We start from the raw sequence: 27,500 nt of genomic DNA on the forward strand, positions 1-27,500 counted from the left end.
CGTTTTTAAGATTGATTTTTTTCTATACCCGTGTATTAATCACACCCCCAACTTTTACATTTTTTGCGGATAAAAAAGTGCGGTTTATACACTGGAAAATACGGTACTACTGTTCAGCCTGACGGAGGTTTGCGCTCTCCTGTGTGCCATTCTATTTCATTGTTTCACCAAGTGTCGCTCTTTGAGCATTTTGCTTTTATCCATTTTGGTTTGTCTGTTTATGAGTAAAAATTATGAAATGGGAATGGGAAGGCTTTCTGTGTTGCTCATGTGTGGCTTTTGCCTTTTTTGTTTTTCTAATCAATACAGAGTCCAGGCTTATGGACGAGCCACAACACAGAATGTAACATGACGTAGCGGAATAAAAAGAACAGTAGAAAGAGGGGGTGGATGAACATACCAACAGCCAGATGGAGGGACAAAATAGAGGAGGACTTTGAGGGATAAGAGATGTGGGGAAGATTGAGAGCAAGGGGAGGAAACTCAGTGAGTTACAATGCTTTCAATGCGGTGCTTATGATTGGTGAAAAGGATGGATACAGCCACAAACTCTCAATCACAGAAGTGGAAGGAAAACAGTTAACCTGGAAAAGGGAGGGGTTGGATAGGGGCTAATGAGGGTAAAAAAGATCATGGTTGTAAATTGGGGGTGACCTGAGATAGTGGTGAACAGCTGTCTTGAAGACTTAGAGGGAAGAATGAAATTGAAGAGACTGAGGAAGTTGATTGCACAGGTGGAGAAAAAAAATGGAACAAATGAGTGTAGGTGAGCAGTGATTCTAGATTTTGGGAATGTCACCAAAAGGGGGTTACTCGTAAACCATGTGCACCCTGCAGAAACCTGGGGAGAACAAGCACGGATAGGGTAGGATGTGCAAGACCTGAAAGATTGGAAGAAGACAGAAACACCACCGACCTATCTGCGATGTGAACATCATCCGCCTGGAAACTAAGCTTCAGCACAGGAGATTCCAATGATTTTGAAAGTCTTGGTTTCCATGGCCTCAAGCTGAGCAAGGTGTGAGGCAGGGAAACCAGCCCAGAGGGGAGAACTCCATCAAGCTGCAGATGAAGGCCTTCCAAGCAGATAAAAGTTCAGATATGCCAAGGAAAGACTTTGCATGTCAGTGACTGGCTTTGGAGGCAATTTAGATATGTGGTTTGCCCAAGAAGGATCATGGCTGATAGTGAGGTTCAAAAGTTTGAGTGACTGAAGTTTTTCAAGAGGATTGTTAAGGACGTAGATGGGAGGGTTCACCAGACAGTCTTTCCTGAGAGACAAGGTGAGGTTGTGAGATCTGTCTATTTATACAATAACTTGAAAATGCTTGAGTCAGACAAGCTGAAATTTTGCAGAGCACTTCGATGCCAATCAAGGAAGTGCTCATTAAATTTTGTTCCAGTTCTACAATTGGACACTGAAGGTGTCCAATTGGCTTCCGGTTCTGGGTTTGGAGAATCGGCAGGTCTCCTTCAGGGCTCTCTGCTGACGATCTCAAAGTTAAGTTTCCGGTCGTTATCTGTCCCGTTTTAACTGTTTATTTTCTCACCGACATGTGACTGTGTTCCTAGTTCGGTTTTGTTTCAAAAATCCTGGTATTTTGTGAGTTTTCGTTGAACTTGTCTAAAGCCGCTGTCACACCTTGACGTTTTAGCCAGCGTATGGCAACGTCTCAAAATGTATGTAAAACGCTGGTGTACGCTGAACTATTGATGTTTTTTTTAATTTTTGGGCGTATAATAACGTGTTGGACATATGCATAACGTATTAGTAACGTTCACAGAACGTTTTAATCACATATAGATAACTTATACCAACGAATGCTGAGCGTGTTGTCGGCGTTCACAACCTATGCCCAACGATAGTCTAACTTATGCATAGCACGCGGCAGCGTATCGCCGATGATCACGTGGCGTAGGCTATTAATAGGTTGTGGCTCGACGATTCAAATCATAACCGCACTAGACATCGAAGTGTGAAGCCGCTGTCACACCTTGACGTTTTAGCCAGCGTATGCCGACGTATGAAAAATTTGCCAAACCAAGCTGGCACACGTCGAATACGTTATGGGTAAGTTTTGTATACGTTAAGAGCACGCTGGCATACGTCGGTGTACACCGAGTACGTCGAGAAATTTTCAGCATGTTGAAAATTTCTCGACGTACTCGATGTATGACACACATTCCGCATATGCTGGCATAAGTTGTATGCACGCTACGCGATCGTTGACACACGTCGACATACGTTACTTGTACGTTACTCATAAGTCGAAACACGTCAAGGTAATGGTTAGCGTCAGTGTTCCAGACTCCGGTTTTTTTTTCTTCTTCATCGGTATGACGGTTATGATTTAAATCGTTGAGCGGCAGCCTTTTAATTACCTTCGCATTCTGCGAAAGGTTATGTTTTGGTCGGCGTGTATTTATTTATTTATTTATTTATTTGTAATCTTGTGATTCGTATAACTCAAAAAGTATTAAACCGAATTGCATGAAATTTGGTGGGATGATTGGTTATTAGCCAGGAAGCATTCGATTAGATTTTGGGATCATTCGGGTCAAAGGTCAAGGTCACGAAAAGGTCAAAATCGTCTTTTTATGATAACACGGTCAATTTTTATTCAATTTGCATGCAACTAATGCCAAAATGTTCAGAATTCAATGCCTCATCTTGTGATATGCAATATGACACAATGACGCCCATACTCTTGTTACCGGTTAGGGGTCAAAGGTCAGGGGGGTCACGACCTTGAAAAATATGCGGTTTTTGTCATAACGCGGTCAATTCTTGTCCGCTTTACATGAACCCAGCACCAAAATGTTCAGAATTTAATGCACAATCTTCTGACACAATGACGTCATAACACATGTCACCGGTTGGGGTAAAATGTCGGGGGGGGGGGGGTCACGCCCTTGAAAAATATGCGGTTTTCGGCATAACTCAGTCAATTCTTATTCGATTTGCATGAGACCAGTATCAAACGAGATCACCTTCTCTTGTTGAAACGTTGTATTCACCGAGCTTGCGAGTGAAGACTCGCCAAAACGACGTGAGTTGATTGTTGTTTAGTCCGTAGCCTCCGAAAGTCGGGGGGGGGGGTCATGACATTAGAGATATGTGGTTTGTGTCATAAGACCATTCATATGAAACCAGTTCCCCACACTCATACCAAGAACAAAAAAAGTAGTGGCGGTGAAGGTATGCGCTCTATGAGTGCCCGTTCTAGTTATATTATATTATAACCGCACTAGAAATCGAAGTGTCAACATGACCGTCATACCGAAGAAATATAAAATTAAAAAAATAAAATAAAATAAAATTTTAAAAACCAGGGAGTCTGGAACACTGACGCTAACCATTACATTGACGCGTTTCAACTTACGAGTACCTTACAAGTAACGTGTGTCGACATGTGTCAACGATCATGTAACGTGCCTACAACACATTACTCATAGATTAGAAACAAGTTTTGGGTACGCTAAACATTACCTCGACGTGTTTCGACTTATGAGTAACTTACAAGTAACGTGTGTCGACGTGTGTCAATGATCGCGTAACGTGCCTACAACTTATGGCCAGCACTATGCGGAATGTGTGAGTCATACGCTGGCATACGTTGGGAAATTTCTAGCATGGAAAATTTGTCTAACAGCTCGGCGAACTACGACGTTTGCCAGCGTACTACGACGCATGCCAGCGTACTACGACGTATGCCAACGTGCTCTTAACGTATACAAACTTACCCATAACGTATTTGACGTGTGCTGGCGTTTTAGCCCAATTTTGCACACGTCAGGCATACTTTGGCTAAATCGGCAAGGTGTGACAGGGCCTTCAGTGAGGCACAGAATACCTGCAGTATACCAGCTCAATCTAACTCTGGCTCACTTAGCAGTTTGGCTTACTATATATATACACTTTGTTCTGCCCCCCTTGTGAGGCCATCTGTTTTCATGATTTACCCAACTTCCATCAGGTTTCTATTTGGATTCCATTCTCAGAGATAATTTTCTTTTGAGGTAACAACACCCCAGCACTGTTTTCTCTCCCTGGACTGGCAAAGCATTGATCTTTCATGAGCAAGAAGATCTGTTGTTGGTCAATGTGACAGGAAGATCTTTATCACAACATACCATCTTTTTGCTCTCCAAGCCAGATGTTCAGCAGTAAAGATAAATCAATAAAAATGAAAGTAACCTTTTTAAAAAAGGTTATTTTGACCGTTTAAAGTATTTCCACCAAAAATGGCTGTTTTTGAGTGTTGGGAGATGTTCAACAGCTCCACAATTGCTCCTCTGTTACTTTGAAACATAGTGGAGAAGGAACACCACGGCTGCACAATAATTTTGAGAGATGGAGTGTCCATGGATCGGCAGGACGGCAGGCAGCAGTCTTCTTCACAGGTGGTCCACTCTTATGGTCAACTCCAAGTGGCCCATGACGGTGCAAAGGCCCCCCCCTGCACTTCCTCGGCTATGAAGAGACCCCTCTCAACCCCCCAACCGGTCCAACAACACCCAACCCCTCTGTAGAATAGTGGATACATTTGAACAATTATGACTTAGGCATAGGTTATGAGGAAGCAAAGTTACTTTCCAAAACGACTCATACAAAGTTATTTTATGCACAAAAAAATTATATATATATATATATATATATATATATTTTTTTTTTTAACTAACTAGTGTTCGTAATGAACGACAAGAAAAATATAATTCTTTCGAACTGCAAGCCAGAGTAAAAATAAGAAAGTTTAAAATCCCAATATTTTCCAACAAGGCAATGTTTAGATAATATTTCTTCCCATCCCCTTTATTGGTGCAAGCAATTTGAGACACTCATCCAATGTGAGTTTGAGCAGTGGGTCAACACTCCCCTCAAGTTCACAGTACATTTCAGGTTCTATGGGTTGGGGAGAAAAAGAGGAGTGAATTATCGGGGAAAATAGAGAAGGTGGCAGTGTTGGCAGAGGCTTGACCACAGCAATCACAGCAGGCTTCCCCGGGACCGTCTCCGTTTTTGTTGTTTTCTTTGCTGCGGAAGAACATCGTCTCACGCACTCCCTGACTAGATTTTTAATTCAAGCGATGACAACAATCACAACTATGAATATCATGAGCCCTATGAACAACCAATGGATTATCCAGGCTCCCCAACTACCCAATATTCCCTTCAACCAAGATCCCATTGACCATCCCTTGTTAAAATCATGATATTTTGCACCTTCAGCTTTAATTTTCTCAGCCAAATTATCAATTTCTTCTGAATTATCTGGAATGTATGTGCAGCATTCCACCCCTATGACTGCACAAGTCCCTCCCTTCTCTACAAGAAGCATATCCAGAGCGATGCGGTTTTGCATAACGGTTGTCCGTATAGCTACCAGCTCGGCACTTGTTTTGTGAAATCCTTCACTGGTGGTGTTAGCCAATTTCTCCAATGATGCTGCCAAATTGATAATTTCTCTTGCACTTTTGCCAGCTCCATAAAAGGGGAATGCAATCATGAAAAACCTCTCAACTTCTGAAATGGCTCTTTTCGATCTGGCCTGTGGTATAAAAGGCGATTGGTCAGTGATCCGAATCCTGGGTAGTACAAATCCCAAATAGCATGATTCCTTCTATCCCACTGGTAGCCATGAGTATGCCTTATATCCACACACAAAATTTGTACCATTCAGGGGTGCCTGAGGTTTAACAAGGTTATTTGCTTCGATTTTTACAGGTATGGTTGTCCCATTAATTCGTCCTTTTATGGTAACCGTCTCATTACCATGTCTACCATAGTGCCGGCATGTTGACTCTCCTAAAGGGGCTGTCACACCTTGACGTTTTCGCCAGCTTATGGCAAGGTCTCAAAATGTATGTAAAACGCTGGCGTACGCTGAACTATTGATTTTTTTTTTTAAAGTTTTGGGCGTATTATAACGTTTTGGACGTATGCATAACATATTAGTAACGTACACAGAACGTTTTAATCACATATAGATAACTTATACCAACGAATGCTGAGCGTGTTGTCGGCGTTCACAACCTATGCCCAACAATAATCTAACTTACGCATAGCGCGGCAGCGTATCGCCGATGATCACGTGGCGTAAACTATTCATATAATAGGCTGCGGCTCGACGATTCAAATCATAACCGCACTAGACATTGAAGTGTGAAGCTGCTGTCACACCTTGACGTTTTAGCCAGCGTATGCCGACGTATGAAAAATTTGCCGAACCAAGCTGGCACACGTCGAATACGTTATGGGTAAGTTTTGTATACGTTAAGAGCACACTGGCATAAGTCGTAGTACGCTGGCATACATCGTAGTACGCTGGCATACGTCGTAGTACGCTGGCATACGTCATTGTACGCCGAGAAATTTTCAGCATGTTGAAAATTTCTCGACGTACTCGACGTATGACACACATTCCACATACGCTGGCATAAGTTATAGGCACGCTACACGATCATTGACACACGTCGACATACGTTACTTGTACGTTACTCATAAGTCGAAACACCTCAATGTAATGGTTAGCGTCAGTGTTCCAGACTCCCTGTTTTTTTTTTTTTTTGGGGCTTTTTTTTTCTTTGGTATGACGGTCATGTTGACACTTCGATTTCTAGTGCGGTTATGATTTAAATCGTTGAGCGGCAGCCTTTTTATTATATTATATTATAACTGCTCTAGAAATCGAAATGTTAACATCACCGTCATACCGAAGAAAAAAAAAAAAAAAAAAAAAACCAGGGAGTCTGGAACACTGACGCTAACCATTACCTTGATGTGTTTCAACTTATGAGTAACGTACATGGAACGTGTGTTGATTATCGCGTAACGTGCCTACAACACGTTACTCATAGGTTAGAAATAAGTTTCGGGTACGCTAAACATTACCTCGACGTGTTTCGACTTTGAGTAACGTACAAGTAACGTGTGTCGACGTGTGTCAACGATCGCGTAACGTGCCTACAACACATTACTCATAGGTTAGAAATAAGTTTCGGCTATGCTAAACATTACCTCGACGTGTTTCGACTTATGAGTAACTCACAAGTAACGTGTGTCGATGTGTGTCAACGATCGCGTAACGTGCCTCCAACTTATATCAACGTTATGCAGAAGGTGTGAGTCATACGCTGGCATACGTCGGGAAATTTCAAGCATGGAAAATTTGCCTTACAGCTCGGCGAACTACGACATATGCCAGCGTACTATGACGTATGCCAGCGTACTATGACGTATGCCAGCGTACTAGGACGTATGCCAGCATACTACGACGTATGCCAGCGTGCTCTTAACGTATACAAACTTACCCATAACTTATTCGACGTGTGCCAGCGTTTTAGCCCAATTTTGCACATGTCAAGCATACGTTGGCTAAATCGTCAAGGTGTGACAGGGCCTTTTCAGGGCACTTGAGGCCGATCCATCCCTCCCCTCGGTGTACGATCGTGTTTATTTGTATTTTCTCCCCATTACCTTCAATTTCTATCTTCCCCACTTTCCCAACGTCCCCCATCCCTCCCAACTAATCACTATTTCTTGTCTTAAATCCCCCAAAAAATAAAAATAACCTTTCCCCTTGCACACTCACGATTCTCGATCTTTCTTCTTCTTCCTCCTCCTGCCGGCACACCATCTTTATTCTACTGAGCTGACCCTCTCTCGCCATTACCTTCACGATTTCTTCCTTCAACCTTCCATTCCCGAATCTTTCCTGTTCTTCAAAAATACATCAAAAAATAATAATCTTCCTTGTATCCTTTCGATCTCAACACCTCCTGTCACCACGTCTGTCTCTCTCTCTCTCTCTCTCTCTCTCTCTCTCTCTCTCTCTCTCTCTCTCTATCTCTCTCTCTCTCTCTCTCTCTCTCTGTCTGTCTGTCTGTCTGTCTCTCTCTCTCTCTCTCTCTCTCTCTCTCTCTCTCTCTCTCTGTCTGTGTGTCTGTCTGTCTCTCTGTCTCTCTCTCTCTCTCTCTCTCTCTCTCTCTCTCTCTCTCTCTCTCTCTCTCTCTCTCTCTCTCTCTCTCTCTCTCTCTCTCTCTCTCTCTCTCTCCTCTTCCTGGTACTTTTTATAGACCCAGCAGCTTCACACTGCATGTACCGTTCCAAATTCACTACACACTTCCACAATTTTACTTCAACCTTCCCTTTTTCGAATGTTACGCAATCCTTATTTAAAATAAATAATTCCACTTTTGACTCAACACCTCCCATAGCCAATTGCTTCTCCCGTAACCACGTGATCTTTTACACCCCCTGCATTTACCGATCCAATTTCACCATTCACCTCACCATTTTTTCAACAACACTTCCATGACCTAATCTTATGAAAACTCTCTCAAACAATAACAATAATAATACTAATAAAAACGATCTCTTATAATGCTTCATCTTCCTCTTTCACACGTGTGATACTCTTTACTGTATCATAATTACTACTCTTCTTCTATTTCACCAGACTGCTCTCAATTCGACTTTTCCTTCATACCTTCCCTAAAAAATCCAACTGTTACAGCGTTTCTTCTCTCCATTCTCTGAATTTGCCTTTATTGCATCCATCAAGAAATGTGTTTAATGGGATCTCTGACCTAAAACTTTAAAAAAAACCCCAGTTTGCTATGAATGTTCGCTTTCCATCAACCATTCTTTTTTTCCAATTTCAGTGCCAACTCACCCCTCTCACCCCTCCCTCTCAAAGCAACCATCACACTCTTCTCCCTCCAAGCCTCCCTCTCACCTCTCTCAAAAACTCCCCCCTCACCTTTCTTCCTCAACTCTCCCCACTCACCCTTCCCCCACCATTCATCCCCCTCACCCACCCTTCTCAAAGTTGCCCCTCCTCTCATCCACAAAGCTGCCTCCTTCCACTACCCTCTCACCTCCATCCCTTCACTCCACCTCAAATCCTCAACCACCTTCTGCCCCTTCTCTTGTCCACCCTCTCCCCCAGCACCACAGAGCCTTTTCTCCGCCTCATCCGGCCTCCTCCCCTCGCTATTCTGCAATTCCCCACACTCCTTCAACAACACTCCTTACCTCCCCCCCCCCTCGTCCCTTGTCCTTCCCTCCCCCTCCCCTCTCACCCCCTGCACCCAAAGCCTCCTCCCTATTCATGAACAGTGTGGACCTCAAATATCCGGGGCCTCCGCTCAAACCTATCAGATCTTTCCATACAGGTTGCCACTGACAAATCAGACATAATCTGCCTCACAGAAAATTTCCTCCCCCAAGACGTGTCTGACTCCCAAGTATCTCTCCCCAGTTACTCCCTCCTCCGGTATGACAGACCTGAACCTCGTCCTGGTGGAGGAGTTGCTCTCTTCATCAAAGACTCCATTCCTCACTCACCCACACCCCCAGGAATACCTCTGGCTACGGCTTCCCCTCCACTCCCACCTCATGTTTATATGTGTACTGATCCGTCCACCAAACAGTGATGACTCCATCTACACCTCACTATCCGAAAACATGGACAAACTTCTATCTTCTCATCCAAACTCTCTCTTCCTCATATGTGGCGACTTCAATTGTCATCATGCCAGTTGGCTAGGTGTGGGTACCTCTCACCTGTCATGGCACTTCAGCAAAAGCTTTCTGTGACTCATTGGGACTGAATCAATCGGTCAACTTCCTGACCTGGATCTCAACCAATACAACTCCATCTCTTCTGGATCTGATTTTGACAAATTTCCTTGACAATATCTGCTGCTCTTCCGCTGCTCCAATCGGTTCTTCTGACCACATCCTTGTCAAAGTGGACATCTCTCTGGCTATTATCAGAGAACCACCTCACTGCCGTCGAGTGTGGCATTTCACTCAAGTCGACTGGCAGGGTCTCCAAGCAGCTATCAAACTTATAGACTGGTCTCCTATCGCTACTTTCTCCAACATCAACTCATCCTGGGAATTCTTTCAAAGAAACTTGCTCTCCCTCATGCACAGATTTATTCCCTCTCGTCTTCAGTTGTCCTACCCTTCCTCCCGCCCTTGGTTCACTGAAGCTTGTGGCGAGGCAGTTGTCCTGAAACAACTTGCCTTTGCCTCATGGAAAGCAAACCCAACTGAGGGTAATCTCAGTTCCTTCCATAAAGCTCGGAACAAGTGTGTATCTACCCTCAGGAGAGCCAGAAAACAACACCTTTCAAAGCTCCTGTCCAAACTTTCAAACCCCTCTCCCTCCTCCAAATCCTGGTGGCATATAATCAAATCTGTTTCTGGTGTTTGTTCCCCCTCCATCCCCTCCCTGACCTCAAATGGCCGCACTGCTGATACCGCATGTGAAAAGGCTGAATGCCTAAACTCGGTGTTTGCAGATAAATCTTGTGTCCAAAACCCATCGCTTTCTCCACCCACCTTACCCAGTTGCACCCAACTGTCCCTTGACTCTGTGTCCTTTTCTCCTGACAAGGTGGAGAGCTTGCTGTCAAACCTAAACTCAGATTCTGCAACCAGTCCAGACGGCATCAGCCCACGTGTCCAAAAAACCTGCGCTTCTGCTCTTGCTCACCCTCTCTCTGTTCTATTCACCCTCTCATTTGCTCAAGGTCATCTGCCCTCTGCTTGGAAATCAGCAAACATTACTGCCCTGCATAAAAAAGGTACAAAAACAGATCCCTGCAACAACAGACCAAATCAGCCTTCTGCCAATCATCAGCAAGGTTATGGAATCCATCATCGCTTCAGACATGAAATCCTTCCTCTTCTCCAATGGTTTGATTTCCGATCTTCAATTTGGTTTCAGACCAGGTCACTCTACCCTGGATATTCTGCTTCTGCTCTCCCAACAATGGATGGAGGTCCTCAATGCCGGACATGAAATCAGAGCCATATCCCGAGACATATCACGTGCTTTTGACACAGTCTGGCACCCTGCCCTGCTCACCAAACTCTCTTCCTATGGTATCCAAGGCCATCACACTCATGGCCCACAGACTTCCTCTCCTGTCGCAGTCAACGTGTGGCCCTAAATGGAGTTCTTTCATCCCCTCTTCCTGTCCAGGCTGGAGTTCCTCAAGGTAGCGTTCTGGGCCCTGTTCCTTTTCTGCTTTTCATAAATTATCTCTCCGCCTCTCTGGAAAATCCTCTTTATCTCTTTGCTGATGACTCCACCCTCTGCCGTACCATCTGTCATCCCTCAGACCTGCATGCAGCAGCTTCTTCACTCACTGCAGATCTGGGTAAAATCACAAACTGGTCCAATACGTGGAACATGTCTTTCGATCCGGACAATTCTCACACTCTCACTATGTCTCTCCGAAAGGACCATTTAGAACCCCCCCCATCCACTTTCTCAACAATCCTCTTGAAGAAGTCCTTTCTTTTAAGCTTCTGGGTCTCACTATCTGCCATGACCTTTCCTGGGAAAGCCACATTTCAAACCTCGCCTCCAAAGCCAGTCGACGACTCGGAATCCTCCGTCGTGCAAAGTCCTTCCTCGGCCCACCTGAGCTCCTGACCACTTACAAAGCTTTCGTCCACAACCTGATGGAGTACTGCTCTCCCTTCTGGGCTGGTGCTCCTGCCTCTCACCTTTCTCGGCTTCATGTTGTGGAAACCAAGGCATTTCGGATCATTGGCATCTCCCGCAATGAGTCTGAGTCTTTGGGCCTCTCACTCTCTCACCACAGGCTGGTCGGTGATCTTTCTGTCTTCTACCGTCTCCTCTGCAGCCTCACCCCTCCCCCCCCCCGCTCTCTCTGCGATTTGTCCCCATCACATTTCCGCAGGGCGCTCAAGGTCCGCCAAAAAACCCCTTCTGGTAAAACTACCAAAATCACGAATCACTGCTCACCTTCACTCTTTCATTCCTCTTTTTCCCTGCCTTTGGAATAAACTCCCTCACTCTATTCAATCCCATTCTTCCCTCCAGGCCTTCAAAGCAGCTGTTCACCACCACCTCTTATCATACCCCATCCAAATCCTCGATCTTTTCTACCCCCGATAATCCACCCAAGCCCACCTCCTTCAAATTCCCTGCTTTCCTTCCTGAAAGTTCCTGTAATGTCCATCTTGTATTCCCCATGTTCCCCACCCCATCCCTCTCCCTTTCACAGAACTCCTAATGTCTCTGTTCCCCACTGTTTTGTCCTTCCCACTCCTGCCCCTCTTGTCTCATGCCCCCCCCCCTTGCTTTGCTGTGCGTTGTGTGTTCGCTCTCATGCGAGCCTCAACAAGGTATACCAAAAAATGGTAATGTCGGTTCAAGGACAACGGTTTTCACAAATAACTCGAGAACAGTAAGGGGGAGGAAGGTGGAAGTGAGTGCACGCTTACTTGGTAAAATGTGTTTGAGGTAATTATTCTTTACAGACGACGTTTATTATATGAAAATTTAAATGCCTGCACATGTGTTGTGCACACTCCAACATAACATGCACTGAAATGTCTAAATTGTGGTGCAAATGCACAATGGTGTGGTCAACGCCCCAGGTTCCAGTTTGCTCGTCTAATTTTATCGGTTCGGACTGAAGATTTGGTTTCCTTTTTAAACATCTGAATAAAGAAAAATCTACCGTCATAAATATTGTTCATCCTTACATGTCTCTACTTCCATTCCTCATCACCATTTATTTTTGTTAATTAGCACGGTTCTCAAGCGAACCTCCCCCTCCCCCCCCCAAAAAAAACCATTAAACCTGATGATCTATCCCTTCTCTCAAGAGTTTTCTGACTTTCATCGTTAAAATTGAGATGATTCATGTCAAGATCCATCTTACCTCCTCCTTCCAACTTTTTGTTTTACCCCTCCATCATCCCTCTTCCATATTCTCCCTTACTCATTCATCCCATTTCCTAAGCTACAATCTCTCATCTTCTTTGAATATCTAACCACATTGACTCAGCAATTAGGTCTTTAAAAATATTCACAAACAGTCTACTCTTTGGATAATGGTATTAATGTGCACTGAAGCCTAAATCGAAGTACTGTACTGTACCGTTCATGGTTTATTGAAAAGTTTATGATACTTTTTCAGAAGTGTTGATAATCTAAATTGGAATTGTTGTCAATAGTAAAACTTTATGTTGATTTTATCTCTCGGGTGAAGGACAACGGTCACACCTTACACATTTGTAAAGATTGTAAAAACAAAATTTCAAGACATTGCGATCCCCAAAATAAAACAGAATAGTGAAAGCCTGCACTTTTTTGTTATGATTGTTGTTTAAAAGACAATATTGCATAAATTGTTTAAACTCACACTCACATGTGTTTATTGTCACCCCCCCTGCCCCACCTCACACACACACCCCATCCTTGTAGGGTGTGGACGGAAGTGTAAGGAACGACCAATGGAATTGGTGTTTGTGATCGACAGCTCAGAAAGTGTGGGGCCTGGTAACTTCCTTATCATTAAGGACTTTGTTAATGCCGTGGTGGACAAGGTCACAGTGGGTGACAATGCGACACGTGTCGGACTGGTGCTCTACAGCCTTGAGGTGCGCCTCGAGTTTGGCCTCAACCGTTACAGAACACAACACGAGATCGGGCAAGCAATAAACCGCATGCCATACTTAGGAGAGGGAACTTACACGGGGACTGCTATCCGAAAAGCAGTACAGGAAGGTTTCCGAGGTGCACGGCCTAGTGTGAAGCGCGTTGCCATCGTAATTACTGATGGGCAAACGGACAAGCGTGAACCAATAAAACTGGATATGGCAGTGCGTGAAGCACACGCTGGCAGCATCGAGATGTTTGCCATTGGCATCGCCAACATGAGTGACCCTGCGCATGGTGCTTTCCTTTCCGAGTTGAACTTGATTGCAACCGACCCAAACGATGAGCACGTGTTGCTTATTGATGATTACAATACACTTCCAGGTATGGTTGCTCAATGACTTCACTTATTTACATCATTGTTTTTTTCTTGTATCATGCTTTTTAAAAGGGGAATTCAAGTTTAACCTGGATGTGATATTCTGGAAAATCAAAAAAAATACAAGGAAGTTGATGAAACATCACCTATATCTCAAGGTATTCCCTTCCTGTAAGATCACATCTATCCCATAAAAGTGTCTGCCCCTTTATGCCATGTGTGTAGAAATCATTGACATGGGTATGCAACCATTTAACAAGGTGTGCATTGACCTCTTCATCTTTCATAAACTTAATGCCATACAGATGTTCTTTGGGTGCAACAATTGGCAATCAAGTATTTGTTTTTAATCAACTGAAACTGGGTGTCAAATGAGTCAAAAATTTCGGGGAAAACTCGTTTTGCAAAAGAAAATTCCTGGATTTATTATAAACGATCATTAAACCATATGCTTGTGAAAGTGGTCATCTCTCTGGCTGTCATTGGAGGACCACCTCAGTGCCGACGAATCTGGTATTTCACACAGGCTGACTGGCAGGGACTTCAAGCAGCCATCAAACTTCTAGACTGGTCTCCCATCTCCACTTTCTTTGACATCAACTCGTCCTGGGAATTCTTTCAAATAAATTTGCTCTCTCGCGTGCGCAGATTTATCCCATCTCGTCTTCAGCTCTCCTTCCCTTCCCTCCCGCCCATGGTACACTGAAGCTTGTGGTGAGGCAGTTGTCCTAAAACAACTTACCTTCGCCCAATGGAAGGAAAATCCTACTGAAAGCAATCTCATTTCCTTCCACAAAGCGCAGAACAAATGTGTGTCTATCCTCAGGAGAGCCAGGAAACAACATCTTTCCAATCTCAAGTCTGAACTCTCAAACTTGTCTCCCTCCTTTAAAACCTGGTGGTGCCTTGTTAAGTCTGTCTTTGGTATATACTCCCCCTCCATCCCTCCCCTCTATACAACTGGCACCACAGCCGATTCCACTGGTGAGAAGGCCGAATGCCTCAATTTTGTGTTTGCTTCCAAATCTTGTGTCCCTAACCCCTCACTCTCGGGAACCATCCTTCCTTGTCATCCCCAACTGCTCCTGGACTCTGTGTCTTTTGCACCTGAGAAGGTGGAGAAGGTTATTTCAACCCTCGATTCTTACTCTGCCACTGGACTTGACGGCATCAGCTCACATGTCCTAAAAACCTGCTCTGCTGCTCTTTCACATCCTCTCTGTGCCATTTTCACCCTGTCATTTGCACTTGGTTATCTTCCATCTGCTTGGAAATCCGCCAACATCACTGAATTACTTAAAAAGGTGCAAAAACTGATCCTCTCAACTGGAGATCCATCAGCTAACTTCTATTCATCAGCAAGGTCATGGAATCCATCATCACAGTTGACATGAAATTATTTCTTTTCTCCAACAACCTCATCTCAGATCACCAATTTCGATTCAGACCAAGTCACTCCACCCTGGACGTGCTGCTTCGTCTCACCCAACAATGGATGGAGGTCCTCAGTTTCAGACATGAGATCAGGGCTGGCTCTCTGAACATATCTCATGCTTTTGAAACAGTCTGACATCCTGCCTTGCTCTCTAAACTGTTTGCAATAGCATCCAAGATCAACTGCACACATGGCTTACTGACTTCCTCTACGCTCGGAGCCAACTTGTGCCTCTGAATGAAATCCTTTTATCTCTTCTCCCTGTCGAGGCTGGAGTGCCCCAAGGCATTGTTCTTGACCCAGTTCCACTCCTGATCTCCATGAATGATTTCTCTGACAGTCTGGAAAATCCTCTATCTATTTACTGCTTACTCCACCCTCTGCCATGGCATCTCTCATCATTCAGACAGACAGGCTGCAGTCTTTACCCTCTCTTCAGATTTTGAAAAAAACTAAAAGCTAGTCAAACACTTGAAATATGTCTTTCAATCCTGACAAATCTCAACACTTTCGTGATCTCTCTCTCTCTCTCTCTCTCTCTCTCTCTCTCTCTCTCTCTCTCTCTCTCTCACTGTCTCACTCTCTCACTCTCTCACTGTCTCTCTCACTCTCTCACTGTCTCACTCTCTCACTCTCTCACTGTCTCTCTCACTCTCACTCTCTCTCACTCTCTCTCACTGTCTCTCACTCTCTCTCACTCTCTCTCACTGTCTCTCACTCTCTCTCACTGTCTCTCAGTGTCTCTCTCACTCTCTCACTCTCTCTCTCTCTCTCTCTCACTCCTTCACTCTCTCCCTCTCTCACTCACTCACTCTCTCACTCTCTCTCTCTCTCACTCCCTCACTCACTCACTCACACTCTCTCTCTCTCTCTCTCTCTCTCTCTCTCTCTCTCTCTCTCTCTGTCTCTGTGTATCTCTCTTTCTGTGTCTCTTTCTCTGTGTCTGTCTCTCTCTCTCTCTCTCTCTCTCACTCTCCTCTCTCCTCTCTCACTCTCCTCTCTCCTCTCTCACTCTCCTCTCTCCTCTCTCCTCTCTCTCCTCTCTCTCCTCTCTCTCTCTCTCCTCTCTCTCTCTCTCTCTCTCTCCTCTCTCCCTCTCTCTCTCTCTCCTCTCTCTCTCTCTCTCCTCTCTCTCTCTCTCTCTCTCCTCTCTCTCTCTCTCTCCTCTCTCTCTCTCTCTCTCTCTCTCCTCTCTCTCTCTCTCTCTCTCTCTCTCTCTCTCTCTCTCTCTCTCTCTCTCTCTCTCTCTCTCTCTCTCTCTCTCTCTCTCTCTCTCTCTCTCTCTCTCTCTCTCTCTCTCTCTCTCTCTCTCTCTCTCTCTCTCTCTCTCTCTCTCTCTCTCTCTCTCTCTCTCTCTCTCTCTCTCTCTCTCTCTCTCTCTCCTCTCTCTCTCTCTCTCTCTCTCTCTCTCTCTCTCTCTCTCTCTCTCTCTCTCTCTCTCTCTCTCTCTCTCTCCTCTCTCCTCTCTCTCTCTCTCTCTCTCTCTCTCTCTCTCTCTCTCTCTCTCTCTCTCTCTCTCCTCTCTCCTCTCTCTCTCTCTCTCTCTCTCCTCTCTCTCTCCTCTCTCCTCTCTCTCTCTCCTCTCTCTCTCCTCTCTCCTCTCTCTCTCTCCTCTCTCTCTCTCTCCACTCTCTCTCTCTCCTCTCTCTCTCTCTCTCTCTCTCTCTGAAAGGACCATCTGGCAAATCTTCCCATCCCCTTTCTTAATAATCCTCTTGAGGAAGTTCAGTCATTCAAACTCCTGGATCTCACTGTCAGCCACGATCTTTCTTGGGCAAATCAAAATTGTGACAGCCAATTTTGAGTTTCGGACTAAAATTGGGCTAAGTATTGAATTTTACTTTGTTTTGTGTTTAAACCCACGTCAACTATTGGCAAGTAATCTTGTTCCATCCCATTTTGAGTGGATGCACTCAGCTTGTGTTCTGCTTTACATGTCCTCTAAATTTATGTCTTATCCAGCCATCATATGCGTTGTTCAAAAAGTATAAAAAAACTATCATTCCAAAATGTTGTACATCACTTTTTTCTTTTTAGAATTGTCCTTTTTTTCTCAATGTACTGTATATTCCATGTATTTTGTGAGAATGCATTACTGAAGAACCCACAACAAAACCACACCAAACCACACAAGTTGTTTAGACCTATCAATTTGTTTGGAGTATCAATATACACCAGTAGCATACTTTATCTTAGGTTAGTGTGAAAGCCTCATGATAGTTTGGTTTACACTTGTATATAAATGCTCAAACTGGTTTAACTATGACTAATGTAAATGAATGAACTGGTATAAAACTAATGTCTCAACTTCCATTAATGTCACCTTCCCAAAATCTCAGGAGTGATGAACACACCCAGTACAATGTGATCGTGTAACTTCAGTAACTGAGATATGCATTTCACATTTATACACAATACAGTGATCATTTGTTAAAACACAACAAAGTGATTAGTGATTTATATACAATACACCGATTCGTGATTTAAACACAATACAGTCAGGTCAGGTATGGGAGCATGTGCCAGAGCAGCGCGTCGCTGCGTCCACTTTCTGCCGGTACTCCAGGGGCCTCCGTCTGGCCACCCCCCAGGCAGATGTCTGGCCCATCCCCATCTCCTTGAGATGCCGATCAGCCTGCTACAACCACGAGGCACGTGGTCGGCCTATTGACCTCCTCCACTCACGAGACTCCCTCGCTGAGAAAATCTGGTAAGCAGGATCAGCGGCAGGAAAACGAGCCACATGTCCATACAGCCGCAGCTGACGCTCACGGATTATGCAGGTAACAAATCTCATTTGAGTCTCTCTCAGCAACCGATCGTTGGCCGCAAAGTTCGGCCAGCGATAGCCAAGGATTCTCCGAAGAGACCTGGTACCAAAGGAATGAAGTCTCCGTCTCAGATCGCTGGTCAGAGTCCAAGTCTCACATCCATAGAGTAAGAATCAAATCACCAAGGACCTGAAGACTCAGACTTTCCTACTCCCGCACAGGTACCAGCAGCGCCTCACCCCATGATCCAGTGAATCGATGACTCCCCATGCCCAACCCAGACGTCTGGTGACCTCTGACTCACAGCCAGCAGAGACATGAATATCACTGCCAAGGTAAGTGAATCTCTCCACGACCTCAACATCCTCACCACAAACAGGTACAGACAAGGACAGCAGCATCCAAGATGTCATTAAAAGTCTGGATCTTAGTTTTGACCCAGGAAACCCGTAATCCCAGCAGCTCCGACTCCTCAGTGAGCACTTCGAGGGCCCCCAAAATGATATTTAAAGTATCTGCAAAGATGACTGCATCATCTGCGAAATCAAGGTCAGAGATCTTCACATTCCTAAAAGATGCACCACAGCTTGATCTCTCCGACATCCTCCCCAGAATCCAGTCCACACAAGTGCTGAAAAGTGTGGGGGCCAGTACACACCCCTGATGAGCTCCAGTAACAACTGAAAGTAAGTCAGAGATGGTACCACTACATCTCACAGCACTCTCAGTACCAGAGTAGATTTCAGACATCAGATCGACCAGTTTTGGTGGCACCCCATGAAAACCAAGAATCCTCCAGAGGGCATCCCGATTCACTGAATCAAACGCTTTATGGAGATCAACATACGCTGCAAGCAGCCCCTGCCGAAACTCTCATCCGTGTTCGGTGAGGACCTGAAGAGCAAGGATACAGCCAATCGTTGACCTCTTTGGTGTAAAGGCTGACTGCTTTGGACGCTGTAGCTCAAGCAGATGGTGGCGAACCTTATCAAGAATTATCCGAGCAATGACCTTGCCCAGCACTGAGAGCAGCATCACCCCTCGGTAGTTGTTGCAGTCTTGGTGATCACCCTTCCCTTTCCAGAGAGGGACAACAAGTCCCCTCTTTCAGCCAGTGGGGATGATGCTTGTGCTCCAGGCAGAGCAAAGAACTGCATGCAACGACATGAGTGCAGCATTTCCACCAGCCTTAAGAAGTTCAGCATGGATGGCACAGATCCCTGGAGCTTCACCCCATTTCAACCGGTTCACCGCAGCCAGTTTCCTCAAACAAAAGTGGACCACAGTTGATTGGAGGGTCAGCAATAGGGATTGTAACACCCCTGACGTCCAACTCGACAGCTGGTGGATCAGCCTGGTTCAACAGCTCAAAAGAACCAGCCCATCGGGCCTTCACTTCGGACTCCTCTGTCAAAAGCCCACCACCCTCTGCTCGAACTGAAGTACACCGAGGGATGGGCTTGGATGAACGCAATGTGCGAATTCTTCTGCAAGCAGGACGAGAATCACTTGACCACAGGTGATGCTTTACTCCCTCACAGACTCCTTGCACATAGCCCTCCTTGTCCACCCTTAGCGCACGTACAGTTTTACCCCTTTGCTCCCTGAACAGCTCAGCTCTGCCATTCAGCCTGGCCCTGCGACTCTGGTCAATGGTATCCAGTGTCCCCTGAGAGACAAAATTCTTCTTTGCCCTACGGTGAGTTCCAAGACATCCACCGGCAACATCAAGGACACTGGTCTTGAAGGCACTCCACAACTCTTCAGGATCACCCGAAGCACACAAGCCCCCCAAATCTCCACTCAGCTTGTTTGCAAACTCTTCAGCTACCCTCTCATCCTTGAGCTTGCCAACATCCAGCCTAGGCTGGGATGGTACCATTCTCCTGGATTTAAGTTGCAACTTAAGAGTTGCCACAACAAGCTGGTGGTCAGTATTGAGGAACTGAGCACTCCGGTAGACCCTGCAGTTCTGGATCATCCTCCAGTGACCATCAATGAGCACATGGTCAATCTCCTTTGCCACATTGCCAGCGTTGGAATACCAAGTTCAGCGATGAGCTTGTGGGTGCTGAAGCCATGAACCAGCCACCCTAAGTCCACGACTTCTTGCAAAGTCAAGGAACTTCGTGCTATTCAGGTTCACAGTTCCAGACCCATGGGGACCAACACATGTCTCATAAGCATCCCTATCAGTTCCATTCGATGCATTGAAATCCCCCAAGACTAGAATAGTATCTCGTCTGGGGCACTGATCAACCACAGACTCGAGCGTGGCATGGAATGCGTCCTTCACGGTGAGATCACTCGCCTCAGTCGGAACATATAGAGAGACCAGGGAAATGTCACTGAAGGAGTGATGAATCCTTTGTCTCATAATATGCTCGTTGACCGGTGTTACCTCGATTATCATTGGAGTCAGATTATTGGACACAGCTACAGCAACTCCTTGAGTATGGTAACCGTCAGAGCAACCAGACCAATAGTAGGTATAACCACCTGCCATGATCTCGCCACAATCAAGTCTCTGAACCTCAGAGAGTGCTGCAATACCGATACAGTGATTAGTTATTTATACACAATACAGTGATGATGTATTTATGCACAATATAGTGATGATGTATTTATACACAATACAGTGATTAGTTATTCATGAACAACCCAGTAATTATGTATTTCTACACAATACAGTGATGGATGATTGATATACAGTGATTGATATACAAATCTCATTTGAGACTCTCTCAGCAACCGCTCGTTGAACACAAAGTCCGACCAACGATAGCCAAGGATTCTCTGAAGAGACCCGGTCCCAAAGGAATTAAGTCTCTGTCTCAGATCCCTGGTCAGAGTCCAAGTCTCACATCCATAGAGCAAAACTGGAAGCACAAAGGACCTGAAGATTGGGACTTTTGTCCTCCTGTACAGGTACCGGCAGCGCCTCACCCCATGATCCAGTGAATCCATGACTCACCAGGCCCGACCCAGACGTCTACTGACCTCTGGCTCTCAGCCTGCAGAGACATGAATATCACTGCCAAGGTAAGTGAATCTCTCCGTGACCTCAACATCCTCGCCACAAACAGGTACAGACAAGATGGCAGCATCCAAGATGTCATTGAAAGCCTGGATTAAAGTTTTGACCCAGGAAACCCGTAATCCCAGCAGCTCTGACTCCTCATTCAGCACCCCGAGGGCCCCCAAAAGGATATCTCGAGTCTCCGCAAAGATGACTGCATCATCTGCAAAATCAAGGTCAGAAATATTGACATTCCCAAACGATGCACCGCAGCTTGATCTTCACGACATCCTCCCCAGAATCCAGTCCGTACAAGCGCTGGGCCAAATCTCTTGTACGCATACAAATCTCACCACTATCTGGTCTCTGAACCTCAGAGAGTGCTGTCATATCTATGTCCAAACGCTTGAGCTGAGATGATAACAGAGACAGGTGATCATCCTCTCTTTGAGATAAGACATTGCAGGCAACCCACCTGAAGGGATCGCCTCAGGTTAACCCAAGGAGACTACCTCTCACAGTGATGACACACAGCGACAATGCAGTGATTCGTTATTTAGACACAATACAGTGGTTATTTTTTATGTGCAATGCAGTGGTTCTTTAACTCCATTGAATTATTTGTGTGAATTTACTGTTTACTTCAAGTAAGTTCATGCAAACAATATTTTACTCTTTTTATAGGGTCTTTCCCAGATATTGTGAGGAAGTGTTTCTGACAATAAGAAAAGTGACAGGACAGTGCCACATTGTAAAGGAGGGTTTCTTGTATTAAAATAGACGATGGTGCATTGCAAAAAAGGTTTTCTTAGACTAAAATAGACCATGATGGATCGTAAAGTGGGGTTAGTGAAATTAAACGACCATGAAGCATTGAAAACAGAGTTTCTTGTATTAACACAGACCATGATGAATTGTAAAACAGTGTTTCTTACATTAAAGTAGACCATGATGAATTGTAAAACAGGGTTTCTTATATTAAAAGAGACCATGATGAATTGTAAAAGAGGGTTTTTAGGTCATCTCCACCGGAATGACCTAATAAAGCCGGACCAAATGTCTGTCCGTCAACAATTTTTCTTTCCGATCTTGATGAAACTTAGTATGTGGGTCGAGGTCGATGAGTGATACCCAACGACATATTTTTCCCGGATTCGAGGTCAGGGTCAAGGTCACGAGGTCACGGAAGTTGTGAAAGCAGCCATTTTCAAAACCTATCAAGTCTGTCATTTTAGGAGATATCTGGCAACGGTTCATCGATTATGATAGTAAAAAACATTATAGAGATGACCATCACACCCACATGGGGGTAATTTTTTATATTACAATCGACCACGATGCATTGTAAAAGAGGGTTTCTTATCTTAAAATAGACCATGATGAATTGTAAAAGAGGGTTTCTTCTATTAAAATAGACCATGATGCATTTCAAAAGAGGGTTTCTTATATTAATACAGACCATGATGAATTGTAAAACAGGGTTTCTTACATTAAAGTAGACCATGATGAATTGCAAAACAGGGTTTCTTATGTGAAAAAATGGACCATGATGAATTTTAAAAGAGGGTTTTTTAATATTAAAATAGACCATGATGCATTGTAAAACAGGGTTTCTTATATTAAAATAGACCATGATGAATTGTAAAAGAGGATTTTTCATATGTGCATGGCTCACAAAGTGGGTATGCTGTGGTATGTTTGTGGGAAATTCCACATTCAACTATTATGAGGTATTTAGACAAGCCATCAATGGTCAGAAATGAAAGTGGACATCTTGGGGAACCTGTAGAAACTGGCAATATCATACTCTCCATTTCCCTGTTTTATTAAAGATGAATTAAAGCAACTGAATATGGGTATTTTAACCTTAGAAATGTTACAGTTTGATTGGTAAAATTGTTATTTTACTGTAAGTTTCTTATGTGACTTATTTTGAGTGTAGTGACTCACAATGTGAACTTTGGTGTCTCTTTTATGTTTTGATGATGTTCTGTCTCCCTATTTGGGTTTTCTGGCATCCACTCTATCTGATGAAATAATGGATTCGAACATAACGCTTCGTGTCCATTGCGTCGAGAAAAATGAGTCCAGTGTTGATAATGTTTCTTATGATTTTTATTCCAAATATCCCTTAATTTATTGTAAATATGACAAGAGTCTCACGGCAGAAAAATATAGATGAAAATTGTGATCAGAAAAATAAAATTCGGACCGCAAGTAATCCCGTCTTGATTTTCGTGTTCGTCCCGTTTTGTACGAATCATCATCTCTCGTCAGACGCAAATAACGCGAGCATTAGAAAATCTTGCCGTCTTACAAACTTCCCCGACTGATGGATATAATAGGCACTTGCAAGCGTGTCAGCACATTTCCATTGGCCATCGAGCGCAGCGTTTGTCTTCGTGTCCGTGTCTTTGCGAGAGCCGTAACGTACGAATCCAGCGTGAGGCCGCCGAGCCGAACGAAGTGACTCGCATTTGTCTGATAATTCTTCATTTTAACCAACGCTATAATTATTTTGGTGCTTCATGAGGATCCGAGAGGTGAGAATTATGTTTTTCTTTTCATGTTTAAAGTGATTATTTTCAACTGTTCGAAAGAAATAGATTCTATTTTCGCGTTATTTTTCGCTTACAAGTGTGGCTTTTTCGGCTACTGAACTCGTCTGTGTTTTCTTCATAATTTATAACATCGGACTCTCTCAAAATGTGTTGTTTTTTTCTTTTTCCTGTCACATATTGAGCCTGTTTAAAAGGGCAGAGTAAAAATTATCTGTTTCTTATCCCAAAATATAATATTTACGTTGTTTTTTTTCATCTGATTCCGTACATAACGCTGACGCCAAACTCGAAATTCGAACATGTATTTACAGTGTTGTATATATTCAGTGGTAACTTTAAAACCGGACGTGCTGCAAGTCTAAAAACTTAGATTTAGCGATTTGAATACATGCAGATTAACATAATGGGTTGCATTTCATGTTTCCCTCAACTTTTTTTTTGCCCTTTGTGTAACAGTATGTGTACCCACTTGGTGAGCCAGGCACATATTAAAAGAGACCATGATGCATTATAAAACAGGGGTTCTTACACAAAAATCGACCATGATCCATTGTAAAACAGGGTTTCTGAAATTAAAATAGACCACAATGCATTGTAAAAGAGGGGTTTTTTATTTTAAAATAGGCCATGATGCATTGTAAAAGAGGGTTTTTGAAAAAAAAAAAAATAGACCATGATGCATTGGAAAAAAGGGTTTCTTATATTAAAATTGACCATGACGAATTGTCAAAGAGGGTTTCTTATATTAAAATAGACCATGATGCATTTTAAAAGAGGGGTGTTTTATGTTAAAATAGACCATGATCAATTGTAAAACATGGTTTCGTATATTAAAATAGACCATGATGCACTGAAAAACAGGGTTTCTTGTATTAAATAGACCATGATGCATTGTAAAAGAGGGTTTGTTGTATTAAAATAGACCATGATGCATTGCAAAAGTGGTTTTTTTGAATTAAAATAGACCATGATGAATTGTCAAAGAGGGTTTCTTATATTAAAATAGGCCATGATTAATTGTAAAAGAGGGTTTCTAATGTTATAATAGATCATGATGCATTGTAAAAGGGCATTTCTTATGTTAAAATAGACCATGATGAATTGTGAAAGAGGGTTTCTTATATTAAAGTTGACCATGATGCATTGTCAAAGGGGGTTTCTTTTATTAAAATAGACCATGATGAATTGTGAAAGAGGGTTTCTCATTTTGAAATAGACCATGATGCATTGTAAAAGAGGGTTTCTTAAATTAAAATAGACCATGATGCATTGTAAAAGAGTGTTTTATATATTAAAATAGACCATGATGCATTGTAAAACAGGGTTTCTTGAATTAAAATAGATGATGATGCATTGTAAAAAAGGGTTTCTTGTATTGAAATAGACCACGATGAATTTCAAGTGGCTTTATTTTTTTAAAACAGACCATCATGCATTGTAAAAGAGGGGTTTTATATTAAAATAGACCACGATGCATTGTGAGAGAGGGTTTCTTGTATTTCAGGCCCTGTCACACCTTGACGATTTAGCCAGCGTATGCCGATTTATGAAAAATTTGTCTAAAACGCTGGTACACGTCGAATACGTTATGGGTACGTTTTGTATACATTAAGAGCACACTGAAAAACACTGCCATACGTCGTAGTACGCTGGCTTTAAACGTTGTACTTTTGGGTTTTCCTCAAATTTTTTCATGCTTGAAATTTTACGAAGTATGCCGGCGTATGACTCACACGTTCCGCTACGCTGGCCATAAGTTGTAGGCACGTTATGCGATCGTTGACACACGTCGAAACACGTTACTTGTAAGTTACTCATCAGTCGAAACACGTCGAGGTAATGTTTAGCGTGCCCGAAACTTATTTCGAACCCATGAGTAACGTTTTCTAAGCACGCTACACGAACGTTGTTCACACTTTGCAACACGTTACTTGAAAGTACTACTACTACTCCTACTACTACTACTACTACCACCAACATCGACATCACTAAATTCTCTCGAACTACTACTGCTACTACTACTACCAACATCGACATCACTAAATTCTCTCGAACAACTACTACTACTAATAACATCGACATCACGAAATTCTCTCCAACTACTACTACTACTGCTACTGCTACTGACATTGACATCGACTCAACATGGAGTCTGGAACACTGACGGGTTCCTCTTGTGAAGCCCATTTGTATATACCAATTCCCCTAAACGCTGCCAATACGTCATTATACGGTAGCTGTAAGTTACAAACACGTTCAGTAAGTTCTGTGGTCGTCCGGAAGACGTCAATCAAATTTGTCTACATACGCCAATGTGCGTTTGAGATACGTTACACATTGGTTCAAAGCATGCAATTAATAGGTTCAAAGCACGTTACTTGTGGGTTAAAAATTAAGTTTCGGGTATGCGAAACATTACCTCGACGTGTTTCGACTTTGAGTAACTTACAAGTAACGTGTGGCCGACATGCGTAAACGATCGCGGAGCGTGCCGAGAACTTATGCCAGCGTATGCGGAACTTGTGAGCCATACGTTGAGAACGTCGTAAAATTTTCAGCATGCTTGAAATTTCCCGACGTACTCGACGTACCACATCATATGCCAGCGTACTTCATTGTTTTTCAGCGTGCTCCTAACGTATACACAACTTACCCATCTCGTATTCGACGTGTCCAAGCGTTTTAGACACATTTTTCATAGGTCGGCATACGCTGGCTAAATCATCAAGGTGTGACTGCGATGTTGACACTTCCAATTTTCAGGCGGTTATGATTTAAATCGGCGTGCGGCAGGTTTTTAACAGAGAATGCCACGAGTTCGTCGGCAATACGTGCAGCGCGCTACGACTAAGTTAAACTATCGTTGGGCATCGGTTGTGAACGCCGACAACAGGCTAAGCATTCGTTGGTATAAGTTATCTTTAACATAACGAAACGTTCTGTGCCCGTTACTAATAGGTTATGCATACGACCAACACGTTATGAATACGACCAAAACTTAAAAAAAAAACTCAAAACTTCTGCGTACGCCAACGTTTTACGTGCATTTTTATACGTTGCCATTCCTGGCGAAAACGTCAAGGTGTGACAGGGCCCGAAGATAGACCATGATGCATTGTAAAAGAGGGTTTCTTATATTAAAATAGGCCATGTTTAATTGTAAAAGAGGGTTTCTAATGTTAAAATAGATCATGATGAATTGTAAAAGGGCATTTCTTTTGTTAAAATAGACCATGATGCATTGTAAAAGAGGGGTTTTTATATTAAAATCGACCACGATGCATTGTGAAAGAGGGTTTCTTGTATTAAGATAGACCATGATGCATTATAAAAGAGGGTTTCTTATATTAAAATAGACCATGATGCATTGTAAAACAGGGTTTATTGTGTTAAATAGACCATGATGCATTGTAAAACAGAGTTTCTTCTCTTAAAACTGCCACAAAAGGTGTCGTGACTTTGAGAGATCACTTTAATGCACTAAACTCAATTTTCCTTCAACGTGCGATGGCCTGGTGGGATTATTTCTCATGAGCTCATTATTTATGTGATAAACCTTTTATATTTTGTAGTCATGGTTTTTATTTTTGTTGCTGTTGTTATTCACAGTGTTGGAGTCAAAACTAGTTCGCCAATTATGTGAGGATGATCACAGAGCTTTAGAATCTGTGCTCCTGAAAACTGACTTTTACTCCACTGATGGCACCAATGCTTTGGCAAGCACCTACATCAGTCAAGAACTGCATGATCACCATTTGGAAAGACACGTTGGAGGCCGAGGCGAGGCGGTCGGCTCCCAAGTGTTGGACCATCAGCAGGTTACACTTCTTCAGCAAATAATATTTTTTTACAGAACACGAAGTAGAGAATTTTTCACATGAAGTTGATTGTATCTCAAC

At 43.5% G+C, this 27,500-nt stretch overlaps 1 protein-coding gene across 1 annotated transcript in view; it reads left to right on the forward strand.

Annotated features, from left to right (window-relative positions):
- LOC147029305 (uncharacterized) overlaps nucleotides 1-27,500 on the forward strand; it is a 415,972-nt gene that overhangs the window by 388,239 nt on the left and 233 nt on the right. Inside the window, exons 33-34 of the mRNA XM_085872263.1 lie at nucleotides 13,263-13,820; nucleotides 27,211-27,500. The exon at nucleotides 27,211-27,500 is cut by the window's right edge and continues 233 nt beyond it. Of these exons, the coding sequence (XP_085728389.1) occupies nucleotides 13,263-13,820; nucleotides 27,211-27,482 (830 nt within the window). The 3' untranslated portion in view covers nucleotides 27,483-27,500. The remainder of the gene's footprint in view (nucleotides 1-13,262; nucleotides 13,821-27,210) is intronic.

This window comes from Eptatretus burgeri, chromosome 3 (genome assembly GCF_056783735.1).
Source record: "Eptatretus burgeri isolate ZD-2024b chromosome 3, Ebu_testis_v1, whole genome shotgun sequence".
In the NCBI taxonomy this organism is placed as follows: Eukaryota; Metazoa; Chordata; class Myxini; order Myxiniformes; family Myxinidae; genus Eptatretus; species Eptatretus burgeri.